At 34.3% G+C, this 15,061-nt stretch overlaps 1 protein-coding gene across 8 annotated transcripts in view; it reads right to left on the reverse strand.

Annotated features, from left to right (window-relative positions):
• Positions 1–516: 516 nt before the first annotated feature.
• The window catches only part of LOC141522195 (uncharacterized), a 112,431-nt gene continuing 97,886 nt past the window's right edge, over positions 517–15,061 (reverse strand). For all 8 annotated transcript variants that reach the window (XM_074235459.1, XM_074235398.1, XM_074235432.1 and 5 more), the window contains 2 exons: positions 11,694–11,830; positions 517–665 (listed from right to left, as the gene is read on the reverse strand). In XM_074235459.1, coding sequence (XP_074091560.1) covers positions 11,783–11,830 — 48 coding nt within the window. In that variant the 3' untranslated portion in view covers positions 517–665; positions 11,694–11,782. The remainder of the gene's footprint in view (positions 666–11,693; positions 11,831–15,061) is intronic.

A 15,061-nucleotide genomic window follows, 5' to 3' on the forward strand; every position in this document is an offset into this window, starting at 1 on the left:
TATATCCTTGAACCAAATAATTTTATGTACTCTATTTCCTATAAGATAGGGAAACCTATACATTAAAAATCTGTTTATGTATGTTTCCATGCCAGTGAATGATTTCCTTCTTCCCCTGGTAAATTCTTACATATTGATCCCCCAGGTGGATAGCACTTTAAAATGTCCCACTAAGTTTCTGATGAATCAAGCCTTCACACAACCACAGTAGGTTTGTCTGCTTGCCCTTAACCTATGCCTTGCCAGAAAATAGTAAAGTCAGGTTCAGATGCTGGCCATCATTCCAGTCCTATTCTCTACTATTTAAAATGAGGAAACTGAGGCCAAGAAAAAACTAAGTCTCTTCCCTACAGCAAACAGGTAAAAGTGGGAGAGTCAGAATTTTAACCCAAGTTCTTTGACTCAGAACTCTATACTACTCTATGACCTAATTAAGGATTATCTGGAATATGGAAAAATCTTTAGAAAAGACTAAAAGGACTCTAAGAAAAAGAGAAAAGAAAACCCAGATGGGAATTAAACAACTAAAACAAGGCAGGATTTTATTCAGTTTTCTTTTTGTTATCCAATTACTAAAAAAAAAAATATGGTTGCAGGTATCTTTCTGGTATCTTTCAGGCTTCATCAGTAGTGAAAGTTGCCAAGATGATATCTTGTCACATTATCTAGAAATATGAAGAATTCAGTGAGTAAAACGCTGCAAATTATCCCATTTATTAGCAGTCATAAACTTTATAAACATATTAGTAGCATGCATGATGTAGTATCAAGAGCTCTGTATGAGGAGCCAAAAGCCCTGGAGTCTCCCACTCCATGCTGAGCTTGCTATATAATTGATTCTTTGTGTGCCTCATTCATATTAATTAAAAATGACGGCTACAAAAAAAGATGACCTCCATAGTTCCTTCTAGTACTAACCCTCCGGATCCCTTTCAAGGAAATATTTGCAACCCCCTCTCCATTAATCAACAGTTTTAAGAAAGCAATAAAAATAATTCAATCAGCCCAACCCCAAATTAACAAGATTCTTTTAGACATTTCCTTAGGCTTAAAACTCTAAAGCCTTTACCAATTTACAAAGTTTTAGGCTTCCTAATACAAAACAAGGGTTCAGGAAAGCCACAGAAGGATAGAAGCTTCATTTAGGAGTAAATTTTATGGGAAGGTTGTCTGTCAAACAGCTAGGATAGGTATTTTATTTGTTAATTTAATATCATTCAAATTGGAATAGCATGGAGAAATACTGGAGAATTTTTGATATAACTTCTTTTTCAAAAAAATTTTTTCCAGTTACAAGTAGAGATACCTTCATCCTTTTACAAACTTTTAACTTCCACATTTTTCTACCAACATCCCTTCCCTCCCCTTTCTTCAAGCTAACAAGCAATCTGATATAGGGTGTACATGAACAATCATGTTTAACATTTTTCTGTATTACTATGTTGTGAAAGAATTAGAACTAAGAGGATAAAAAATAAGAAAGAAAAAAATAAGAAAAGAAAAAACAGATCTTTTAGAATTGTCCTTGATCAAGTCAGACTGTTCATAATTTCTTACAGAATAATAGTACTTCATTGCATTCATATCCAATAATTTTTTTCATCCATTCCATGGTTTGTGGACATCTGCTAAGTTTCCAATCTTTAGCCCCTACAAAAATAACTGCTGTGTTTTTGTACGTGTGGGTTTTTCTCTCCTTTTATTTCTTTGGGATATAGAACTAATAGTGCTATTGCTGGATCAAAGGGTATGCACAGTTTTATTGTCTTTTGGTGGTTCCAAATTGTTCTCCAAAATGGTTGGATGAATTCACAACTCCAACAAAAGTGCATTAATGTCCCACTTTTCCTACATCCTTTCCATGATCATTTTCCTTTTTTGTTGTTGTAATTTTAGCTAATCAGAGAGGGGTGAGATAGTACTTCAGATTGTATTAATTTGCATTTCTTTATTCAATGATAATTTAAAGCATTTTTATATGACTGTAGATAAGCTTCTTCATCTGAAAAGTGCCTGATCATATCCTTTGACTATCAATTGGAGAATTCTTGTATTCTTGTAAATTTGACTCCCATTTTTTATATAATTTTAGAAATGAGTTCTTTATCAGAGACACTAGCTGTGAAAATTGTTTCCTAGATTTCTGCATTCCTAAAATCAAAATTAACCATTTTGTAATTAATAATGTTCTCTTTCTCTTGTTTGGTTATACACTTCTCTTTTTCTCCATAGATCTGACAATTATCACTGTTCCTTGTTTTCCTGTACTCATTCTGTTCTTGTTTTGTTATAAGCTGTGAGATGCTGATCTGTGCCTCATTTTTGCCAAACTATTTTCCAGTCTTCTAGCAGTTTTTGTCAAATAGTGAGTTCTTATGTCAGAAGCTGAAGTCTTTGGGTTTATCAAAAAATAGATTACTATAATCATTTACTACTTTTGTCCATATTCTATTCCACTTATCCATTTCTCTACTTCTTAGCCACTACCAGAAAGTTTTGATGACTGGCACTTTTTAGAACTAGGTCAACTTTCTTTTCAATTTTTTTCATTAATTCCCTTAATATTCTTGATGTTTTGTCCTCCAGAGTAATTTTATTACTATTTTTCCTAGCTCTGTAAAATAACTTTTTGGTACATTGATTCTTATGACACTGATTAAGAGTTTAATTTAGATAGAATTCTCATTTTTATAGTATTAGCTTAGCCTACCCATGAGCAACTGACATTTTTCCAATTGTTTAGATAACATTTTGTGTAAAAAATGTTTTCTAATTATGTTCATATAGTATCTGGGTTTGTCTTGGGAGGTAGATTTCCAAGTGTTTTATGCTGTGTACAATTGCTTTAAATGAAGTTTATCTTTCTATCTCTGGCTAGTGGGTTTTATCGGTAATATATAGAAGTTTTGATGATTATGTAGCTTTATTTTATATCCTACTACTTCCAGAGTTCTCTAAGTATACCATCTTATCATCCAAAAAGAAAGGTTGTTTATTACCTATTCTAAGTTTCAGTATTATGTCTCATCATTTCATTGTTTTAGATGAGATTGTTGATTATTTCTTTGATTTGTTGCTTGAGCCACTCATCCTTTAAAATTAGGTTATTTAGTTTTCAATGTATTTTTGGTTTATCTTTCCATGATCCTTTATCACATGTAATTTTTATTCCATGGATGGATTTATTATTTCTGCCTTTATGATTCTAGAGTATGTTGGAATTTTCTGTCATTCTTGCCCCTACCTTTCCTCCATTGTATATTGGCTATCAATGTACCTGAGCACACTTGCATTATAGATCCCATTGAGGAATATTGAGCAATATTCCTTGACATATATCTGCCTCTCCTTTATTGGTCATAAATGTAGAGGTTCTTTTAGACTATCTCCCATTGGCCAAAATGGGAAATGTCAAAATATTTTGGAGATTCCCTATTTTCCAGAGTTGAGGTCCAACAATCAAATTGTGCCTTCAGCTTGGCATAACAATAATCCTTTTGGTCTGGATGATATCATATTTTGACAAAGATTATTGCTTTGATTAGCATCAGGTGTTCACTGAGGGATTTAGTTCTCCCTATTTCCCAGGGCCATCCATCACATATTCACAATCCTTGTTCCTTGATTGTCAGACACTATACTCGTGTTCCCATCACAAAGTTCTGGTTTTATTCATCTTTAGAGCTATCACAACTCTCAAGTCAATGACTTCCCATAGGAAACAAGAATGTCTGCTTCGTCCCTTGAAATGACACCCATGAGAACTATCTTAAAACCTAAGAATGATAGTCTTGTGATCTAATTACTTTTATGTACATAAGTGGCCAGGTCTCTCCTTCTTAGGTGAGGGATGGGACTTCCATTTTGTAAATGCCATTTTTATTCACTCTGAAATTAAACTTCTGTTTGTGTCCTGACTCTCCTGCCTTTAGTCTGCTTCAGAACCCACAGCTTAGAGGCCAGTGTTCCACTTAGGTTGATAATGCTTTGTCTGAATCAGAATATTTGGAAATCCTGAAAGACTAGGGGTCTCTACCCTAAGCTATTTCTGAAAACCTCAAATATTATAACACTCATTCAAAGCCCAGTAAAACAGGAAAAGGACTCCAGAGGTCAAAGCTGGATCAGACATCATCCCCCAAAATGCACACAGCATGCCCATAACATATTCTCTGCAATCAGGCTAGAAGGGTAGAGATTTGTAATAAGTCAATAAAGAATGCCACTTCAAGGGTCTACTATATTGACAGGAATACTCAAGGAAAAAACCCAGGGAGGGAAAAATAATTTTAAAATGTGTACAAAGATTAAAGAAAAGAGCAGCTAGGTGGTTCAGTGATTAGAGCGTCAGCCCTGGAGTTAGGAGGAACTGAGTTCAAATCCAGTCTCAGACACTTAATTATCTAGCTGTGTGCCCTTGGGCAAGTCACTTAACCCCATTGCCTTGCAAAAAAAAGAATAAAGAAAAACATAGTTTGGTCATAAAATGACATGAATTTATTTTTTCTTTTTTTTCCTTTTGAAGACCTAGAATTATTCTAAAAATCAAGTCAATGTGCTAAAGGAAAATAAAAGAAAAGAGGGATGTGAAACAAAGATTTAGAAAGAGAATTAAAATGCATGGAACAAGAGGTACACCATGTTACAAGAAAAAAAGAGTGCTGCAGATTAGAACAGCCTGCACTGAAGTACTTGAGACAATGTGAAATATAAAAACAAAATTTTAAAATTTTGAGAAATGATTATTAATAACCAGTGTCTTGTGGAGATTTAGCCCCCCCCACAAAGTCTTGACTTTTAGGTTTAATAAAAGGATAGCATTGAGTCTCCTCCATCTTCCTCAGACCCCATCAACCTCATAAGGAAGTTAATCTAGGGTGAGAAGCCCTTTGTGTTCTATTCAAGTTTGAATGGAGAAAGATCCTTGTACCTAGATAGCCCAAGGCAAAGGATGATCTGTATAGGTGGAAACTTTCTGCTATAGAAATCATTTTCTCTGTCCAAGGATGACATGATGGTATCAGTCCTTAATATAATCTTCCAGATTATGTAAGATATGACTTTCGGCCAAGATGAGGAGAGAAGACAGGCACAGTTCTGAAGTCTCCTGATCTTTACCCATCTATCACATGAAACAAACCTCTTAAAAGAAATCTGACCCACAAAACCCAGAAAGAAAAGCCAGGAGAAAGAACATCTACCCTGAGTATTTGTCTCTGGCAGCAGCTTTGGCCAAATTCGGGCGGGTGAGTCTGGGTTCAGAGGGAGGATCAGCCCCGGATCAACCAGATTAACAGCTGAATTGGAACCAGGAGTCTGAGGGCCTGAGAGCCAGACTTGCTTGATCGGTGGTGGGGCTGGACGGCAGGGCTTTGGGTCATCTGGGGAGCAGAGGTGCTGGTGTTGGTGCTGTCCCCTGGGAGCTTGCAGACAGGGCTGGGGGGAGAGTTCTGGTGCAGGAAAGCTGAAGACACACCATTCCTGGGCTCCTCTGGTCCCATTACAACTCAGACCTCCTCCCAAACAAACAAATGCAAACTACTTCTGCCTCAGGCCCAGGTGTGTGAGCAGAAGAAACAGGCCAGCTGAGGAATGACCTCAGGCCAGGGTAAAGCCCACCATTGATTGAAGGCAAAAGAATTCAATACCTCCAACCCCTCCCTTCAGGCAAAGAGAGAAGGCCTCAATCAAGATCACAGACACTCCAAAGAAAGCAACCAGCACCTCCTACTGGCCAGCCAGAGAAATTGCACTCAGTGAGTAAAGCTTTTAGCAATCCTAAGCCCCATGAACCAGTCCCTCCCCAACTCCAGGTCTTAGCAAAATGAAGAAGGGTCAGCGGAAAGGTGGACCCATAGAAAAATTCTTGGAAGGGAAAGACCCTAACTCAGAGAGACCTGGAACCTCTGAGGAGAATACAATCTGGTCTTCAGCACAGAAAGACTTCCTTGAAGAAATAAGGAAGGAGCTTAAAAATTTGGGAGAGATAATCAATACCTTGCAACAAGAAAACAAAACCTTAGAAACTATAACTGGACAAATACAAAAGGAGAATAAATCTCTCAGATCATCAATTGGACCGATACAAAATGAGAATAATTTTCTCAGATCCTCAAATGAGCAAATGCCAAAAGAACATAATTCTCTCAAAACTTCAATTGGTCAAATGGAAAGCTCTTTCAAAAGTAGAACTGACTAATTGGAAAAGGAATTGCAAAAAGTAAATGAAGAAAACTTCTCCCTGAAAAAAAAATTGTAGTCTACAGAAACTAATGACTCCATGAGACATCAAGAGTCAGTTAAACAAAATCAAAAATTGAAAAAATAGAAGAAAATGTAAAATACCACATCAACAAAACCACTGAACTCGAGAATAGATTGAGGAGGGGCAACCTGAAAATTATAGGACTTCCTGAAAATATTGAAGAGAAAAAAAGCCTGGATGTAATATTACAGGATCTAATGATGGAAAACTGCCCTGATATCATGGAATCAGAGGGTGAAGTAGTTATTGAAAGAGTACATGGATCCCCAATAGAAAAATTCCTAAAATGAAAACACCAAGGAATGTTGTGGCAAAAATTCCAGAATAATCAAATAAAAAAGAATATCCTGCAAGCAGCCAGAAAGAAACAATTTAAATATCAAGGAGCCACAGTAAGGATCATGCAGGACCTGGCTGCATCAACTTTAAGGGATCGAAGGGCCTGGAATGAGATATTTCAAAGAGCAAGGGAGCTTGGAATGCAGCCAAGAATCTACTTTCCCGCAAAGCTGAGCCTTCTCTTCTAGGGGAAATGATGGACATTTAATGAAGTGGAAGAATTCCAAAAAATTCTGATGAAAAGGCCAGAGCTAAACAGAAAATTTGGACATCAAACAGGAGGTGCAAGAGACACATGAAAAGGATAAAAAAAAGGGGGGGCAGTAAAAGGAAAAAAAATGCAATCCAGTAAGTTGAAACTGGCTATATCCCAGCATGGGGGAAAAAAGATTCTCATAAATCTTGAGAATTGCAACTCTAACAGAGAGAATACACCTAGCCAGAAATGATGGACATTCATGACCTATCCATGAGACTGCTATCTAATGGGATGTAACTGGCTTTAACCCCACTTGGGAGAAAGACTCTAATAACTCTCAGGAATTTTGACTCTATTCGATAGAATATACTGAACTAGAAGGGACAGACACTCAGATTTTTCTATGACTTAGATAGAATGATCTAAAAACACTACCTCCTTAAAAAGGGGGACAGGAAAGAGACAGGAGTAGGTAGGGGATTGAATGAGGTAAATCTCATTCCACTAAGAGATACAAAAACCCTATGGTAATAGAGGGGAAGAAGGGAGCAGAGGAGAAACATCTGAATCTTCTTCTCATGAGACTTGGCTTAAAGTCAACCTACACATACTCAGTTAACTTATAAAACATCTAACCTTTCAAGTATTAAAAGGGGAAAAGGGGGGATGGAGAAAGGGAAGGGGAGTGGGGAAAAAAGGGGAAAAAGAAGGGAAGGAAGGTTATATAAACTGTGAACCCCAACACCATTACTGACTTTCATCTAAAAGAGATGACTAAATAACCATCCTTTTATTAGTAACCTGCTGACCTTTTAAACAAAATGATTAAATTATACACAAGCTAAGTCTTTTATACATTTCTAAAGTCATAAAATATAAGCATATATGCAAGAGCAAAAATACCTTACCTGAAAATAATATAAGAATCTCTTGCCTACCAGAAAGTCATAAACAACAAAAAACAAACAACTACAACAACTAGATTTGACATCTTAGTTCATGACCTTCCTACAATTGCCTTGTTCTCTCAGAACCAGTCAGGATAGTGAAAAATAGAAAGAATAAATTCATAAACACCTTTAAAGCCAACAAAAATAAGAGAGGTCCTAGAACTTTAGCTAATATCCATAGCCTTTAAGCTTTGTTTTGTTTTTTAAATACAATAATCTTGCGAACAGCATCAAAGGAAAAATTTAAGAAAGAAAATGTAGAGCTTGCTCTATGGAATAGTAAATTGTTTAGAATCTGCTACTATAGAAGATAAAGTATTAGGATTATAGTGAAAAATAATTTATTTAGCAAAACTGAGTGCCTAAAAGGTAAAACATGAATCTTTAATGAAATAGATGCTTTCCAAACATACCTGATGAAAAGACCAGTACAAAGAAATTTTGAAGTGCAAACTTAGGAGGGTCACAAAATACATCAGCAGTAAACATGAAAGTATCATGCAAAATTTCTCTAAATCAATAATGAGAGAAAAGTAAATTTAAAAAAATCTAAGATTTCATGATCTATTCATTATATTGGCTGGGAAAGCTGACAAGAAAGAACAATATTAGAGGGCAAGATACATGGACTTTCAAGAAGATGGGCACCCAGTTCTCAGAAGCAATATGGAATGATGGGAAAATTTTTATTAAATTATTTATTTTTGGATTTTACAATCTCCCCCCCAACCTTGCTTCCCTCCCTACACCCCCCAGGCAGACTGATAGTCTTTACATTGTTTCCATGCTATACATTGATCAAAATTGAATGTGTTGAGAGAAAAATCATATCCTTAAGGAAAAAATGAAAATTATATAATACACAAGATAAATTTTTTAAAAATTGAAAGTAATAGCCTTTGGTCTGTGTTTAAACTCCACAATTTTTTCTTTGGATACAAATGGTATTCTCCATCGCAGTTACTCTAAAATTGTGGCTGATTGTTGCACTGATGAAATGAGTGAGTCCATTAAGCCTGATCATCACCCCCATGTTGCTATTACAGTGTACAATGTTCTTCTGGTTCTGCTCACCTCACTCAGCATCAGTTCATATAAATCCTTCCAGGCTTCTCTGAATTCCCATCCTTCCTTGTTTCTAATAGAACAATAGTGTTCCATAATAAACATATGCCACAATATGTTTAGCCTTTCCCCAACTGATGGACATTCCCTTTATTTTCAATACTTTGCCACCACAAACAGAGCTACTATGAATATTTTTGTACAAGTGATATTTTTACCCTATTTCATGATCTCTTAAGGAAATAGATCCAGTAGTGGTATTGCTGGATCAAAGGGTGTGCACATTTTTGTTGCCCTTTGGGCAGAGTTCCAAATGGCTCTCCAGAAGGGTTGGATGTTTACAACTCCACCAATAATGTATTAGTGTCCCAGATTTCCCACATCCCTTCCAGTACTATCATTGTCCTTTCCGGTCATACTGGTCAATCTGAAAGCTATGAAGAAATGGAAACATTTTTTTTGAAAAATTTAGCACAACCATAATTCCAGGGGTCTCCTGATGAAACATGCTCGGGATAAGAGAGTTGATTGATTCAGATTGAAATCAATTAAAATTGAGACATTATCTTTGAACATAGATGGTGTAGGAAATTGTTTAGACAGGGATTTGATTTTTCTTTTTTTGATCAGTAGAATTAGGGAAGGATGTGGTATTTACAGATTTTCATTTCTGCTAAACAAATATTCACATATGTATATACACATTTATGTTTATGTATGTTACACACAAGCACACACATAAATGAGTTTGTATTTATTTAATGGAAGTGGGACTCTTTCTTCTCTCTGTATCATGCTTCTGCTACTTATAAGACATGCATGCAATCACATGTTTTAAGAAATTACAAATCTTCAAGATGAATAATGTTTAAAAAATCTCCTATAATTAATTTAACAGATTTTTTTTAGAACATCAGAAATATTTCTGAGTTTGGCCATCTTCTCTAAACTAGAAAAAAAGTTTATAGTATTCACAAACCTTAACACACATAACTGAATGATAGCCATACATTTTCAAGAGTTCCTTTCTTTGAAAAACTTATGAACATAATTATTGAAATCTATATTTCTACATCCCACATTAAGTTACTACCCATCCAATTTTTTCAAAGGACAACCTGAATAGTCTAATAATTGATAAATGCAAATTTAAGGAGCAAGTCAAGTCTAAATTTGCTAGTTTTCGCTTAACTACTGAGGCTAAACTTTTAGTACCAGCAACAAAGAAGAACCCTTTGAAAAAATAGAGTTTACTTCTTCTATATAAAATGAAAATCTTTCCAATGATGAAAAATTAGGAGCACTCTGAGATTTGTTACTGAATTAAAAAAAAATTATAGCATATACCCTTACCATTGAAGCATACAAAAAAGCTTTGTGGGAGAAGGGGGGGGGATAATGTTTATTCTTACAACAAGACTATTTTAGTAATGTATAAATAAAGAAGTAAATTTTTAAAAATAAACAATCAAAGAATTTTAAATGACCACAAAAAGTTATTAACAATGTAAAAAAAAGATAGAAAAAGATTCTAAAATTTATTAAGATCATTTATGACAGAATGCTTCAATAAACATGATTCAATTTTTGAAGCCTAAACAAAATAACTGGGTTCAACAGGCTACCAGTTTCTATTTGTAAACTGTTTTATTATTTTTCAAAGAATAAAACAATCTCTGAAAGATAGAACAATGTTGAACACCTAAGAAAGTTAAATGTATGTAAGCTTCAATGGTAAGGGTATATGCTATAATTTTTTTTAATTCAGTACCAAATCTCAGAGTGCTCCTAATTTTTCATCATTTGAAGGATTTGCATTTTATATAGAAGTAAACTCTATTTTCAAAGTGGTCATAGGATGTTTAAACATCTCTCCAAAGCTCAGCTTTGATGTAATCAATTACCAATGAGAAAGGAAGTATAGAAAAGTTTAATAAGCAAAAAGTCTTATGTTACCATAGAAAAAGGAGGAAGCAGCATAGGCTATATACACACACACACAAGTGTGTGTAATATGCACATATACATATTTACACAATATGCACAGGATATATATATATATATATATATATATATATATATGTATATATATATATATAATACATATATACCTATATACAATACACAGAAACAAATGTACATACGTGTTGCAAACTTCCTAACTCCTCTCCAACAATCCTGCTTTCTCATGATCCTATAAAGTATGGAAGCATAGTACCATGTTCTTCTTATTAAATCTTTGACTAAAGTGTGTTCTCTTATCTTGATATCTGGCTCTTCTATGGGCCTATTTATTTCTCTGGCTTTCTCTTTCCTCATAAATAAAATGATAGATAAATATAAAAAGGAAAAACAGGAAGAACAAGAAATAGGTAACAAGAAAGGGAAAGGAAAAGTGAAAGAGGGAAAAGAGGAGGAAAGAAAGATTAAGTATTAAGTATTAAGTAGAAGGGATAGAAAATAAGTGAAGGGAACCATTTCTCAAATTTGGAAAGAACTATTTCTCTAAGGGAAGTACATGACAAAATTTACTTATGAGAGATTAATAACCCAAAAGTTTTCCTTAAGGAAGACCTTTATTTATGTGCTCGTTTGAAAATCACTTTAAGATATGATTTGAGTAACTTAAAAATATTTCCCTCAATATATTTCATGTTAGTTATTCTAGTTTCAACCACTAAGTCATTAATTTGTCAATAAATGTATTTTTACCACCATTTCTGGACACAATCCATATACTTGCCCAGTCTCAATTTAATTATCATCAGTTCTGATGTCCCTGATGTCTCTCTATTTTTACCCTTAGGCTGCTCTTGAGATATTTAAGTATTCTTAAATTTTCACATAAGCTAAGTATATGATCATTCAGACTAACCTGAACTTTAAGAGTTGTTCTAATACTGTTATAAGGATTCTTCTTCTTTCATTCTCTTCATCTGCAGTCCTGACTTCACCTCAGTTCCTTCAATGTCTTTGTTTTCTTCTTTTTTGTTTTTCTTCCATTTCTATTAACTAAAAATTTCAAAAGAAATTTGGTACTTCTTTTTTCAATTAATTCAATTAATTTTTTATAATTACTATTACAATTTAGATTTTTGAGTTTGCAATATACCACTCCATTCTGCATTGTCTACCCCTGAATAACCACCATTACAATTCATTCACATACAAGTTGCCTTTTCAGTTACTGTGGAGGATTTGAGAAAACTTCAAAGATATGAAAACACCACCTTTCAGGAACATATAACCCAACCATGAAGTGAAAGAAATGAAGACAAACATTAAATTTAATTGCCTCAAAATCAAAAAGAAGTGACCATGAAGATATATCAGAGAACCTTCATGAAGCATTTGGAATTTCTTTTCCAGAAAGGACAAGATTTGCAAAAAATGAGATAAGGATTCTGCTATTTCAGGGAGAGAGTACCAAGTGTATGTATGACAGTGAAAAAAAGTATAGGGGGCAATTTGGAAAAGGCAAGAAAGACCAAGTTATTGTAGTACTAGGTAAGCAAAATGGCATTATGGTAAGAAATACCTGTTGAACTCAGTTTGTGGAAGGCCCAGAAACTATATTTCATTTCCTTAGACAAATAAGATGCATTGTCAATTTATAAGCATAAGATTGACTAGGATCCTAATGACCCAGAACACTTTCTGATGTAATGGCAGACTCCCTATCTGTACTCTTTGAGAAATCCTGCAGAATTACCAGAAAGTCTGCATATGAGATGATTTAGAAAGAAAGTTAAAAATGCATGCAACAAGAGGTACTGCACAGGAAAAAAAAAGTTCTGAGAAATTAGAATGACCTAAAGTGAAATATTCGAGTCCAAAAGACAATATGAAATATTAAAACAGAATTTAACCATTTTGAGAAATGATTATTAATAACCAATATCTTATAGAAATCTAGTCCTCCCCCACCTTCCAAAATCGTGACTTTAAGTTGGTTTTTTTTTCAGGACTTTACTGATAATGATATAGCAGTCAGTCTCCTTCATCTTGGTCAGAACCCATCCAAATATAGGGTGGGGAAGTCCTTTGTGTTCTGCTCAAGCTTGGATGAAGGAAAATCCTCTTGCCTAGATAATTAAAGCTTGGGGACAGAATGGTATAGCTGGGAATGGTCCAGTATCAAAATATTTTCTCTATCCAAGGGTGACATGATGATGGGTGATATCAACTCTTTATTGGAAGATATATATGTATGTATGTACTATATGCCCTGCCACCATGATTGTCTTTCACCTAAAAGAGATGACCAAATAATCACCTTTTTATTAATAACCTGCTGACTTTATTAATAAAATGATTAAATTATATAAACTCTCAAACATTTCTCATGTCATAAAATAAAATATATATAATATATGTGTATTCATGTATGTGTGTGTAAAATGTATCTCCACAGAGCAAAAATGCCTGACCTGAAAATCAGATTAAGGTAATTTAAGAATCTCTTGAACAACATTAACAAAAGTGCCTTGACATCTTATTTTAAGAATTTATACAACTGCCTACACCTCTCCTAAAACCAGTGGGAATATATAAATATAATGGAGGAAAAGTTGATATTAGAAAGAATTCACTTAATAATACCTTGAAATTTACCACAAACATGAGCGGTCCTAGGAATGAATGAATGTTTGTTCTTCATTCTTGAAGAAGATCATAACATCAGGGAGGTGATGCCATGACAAGAACGCAATTTGGATTTGAGTGAGGGGGTATTGTACTAAGTCACCCAGTCTCTCTCACTTTCTTCTCCAGAGTCATCTGGGTCCAGTGGCCAGATAAGAATCAGGATGTCTGGAGATAGCCCTGGATGGCAAAGCAATCAGGGTCAAGTGACTTGCCCAAGGTCACATAGCTAGCAAATGTTTGAGAATGGATTTGAACTCCTGTCCTCCTGACTCCTGGACCATTTAGATGCCCAAAGAGGTCCTAGGAAAATTTTAGCCAGTACCCAGAGTTCCCAAATTTAAAAATAAAGTGTTGCAAATAGTATCAAAGGAAAAAAATTCAAGAAAATTCAATAGGCAGACTCACTTGCAATTTAACAGCTTGCTCTATATAAAAATATAAACTACTTGGAACCCTCTAATGCAGAAGACAAAATATTAGGGTTATAATTAAGAATAACTTTTTGCAAAACTTTAAAGGGAAAACACAATTTTTTTATATAGAGGACTTCCAAATATACCTGATGAAAAGAAATTTTGATATGCAAACATAGGAGAGTCAAAAGCTACTTTAAAAAGTAAACATGAAAAAATAACCATAAATGCTTTAAATAGAGAAAAGTACATTTTAAAACTCTGATATATCATATTGGCAAAACTGACAAGGAAAACAACAAATAATGGAGGGTAGATGGAAAAACATTGATGTAGTTTCAACTGGTCCCCTACTCTTAGAAGCAATTAGAAATGAAGGCAAGGGTGTGGTTAGGTGGCGCAGTGGATAAAGCACCGGCCCTGGAGTCAGGAGTACCTGAGTTCAAATTCGGCCTCAGACACTTAATAATTACCTAGCTGTGTGGTCTAGGGCAAGCCACTTAACCCCATTGCCTTGCAAAAAAAAAAAAAAAACTAAAAAAAAAAGAAAGAAAAAAAATGAAGGCAAAAAAGTTTAGAAAAATTTAGCTATTTTGATCACAGTAAGCAATCATAATTTGAGAAATATATTTAGGATAAAAGAGTTGATTTATTCAGATTAAGATTGATTTAGACTTGGACATTATCTTTGTACATAGATGATGCAAGACCTTCTTTAGATTGAAAATATATTTTATAACAGGAATTTGTTTTTTTCTTTATCAATGAAATTAGGGTGTGGGTATGATGAACAGATTTTCACTTCTGTTAAATACACATACATACACATATATATATATAGTATACATATGTGCATAGTACACATATGTATGTTTATATTTATTTAGTGTCTCATGTGCAAACATGGTTACAAGTAGTTCCTGAAAGGAGCAGGTCTGTGGTGGAACAAAGAGAAGAATGATTTATATTTCAAATCAATAAATCTAGAAATATACACAGGTAATATATGTTTATGCATACACATATAGATGACACACACAAAATTTACATGTGTACATGTCCATGTACATAATATTTACACCAAAGATAAACACACACACACATGCATGGTTTATATTAATTTGGAAATGAAGCTGTCTTCTCTCTATCCTACAATACTTCTGTTATTAAGAGCTGCTTTAAA

Source organism: Macrotis lagotis, chromosome 1, assembly GCF_037893015.1.
Source record: "Macrotis lagotis isolate mMagLag1 chromosome 1, bilby.v1.9.chrom.fasta, whole genome shotgun sequence".
NCBI classification, from domain to species: Eukaryota; Metazoa; Chordata; class Mammalia; order Peramelemorphia; family Peramelidae; genus Macrotis; species Macrotis lagotis.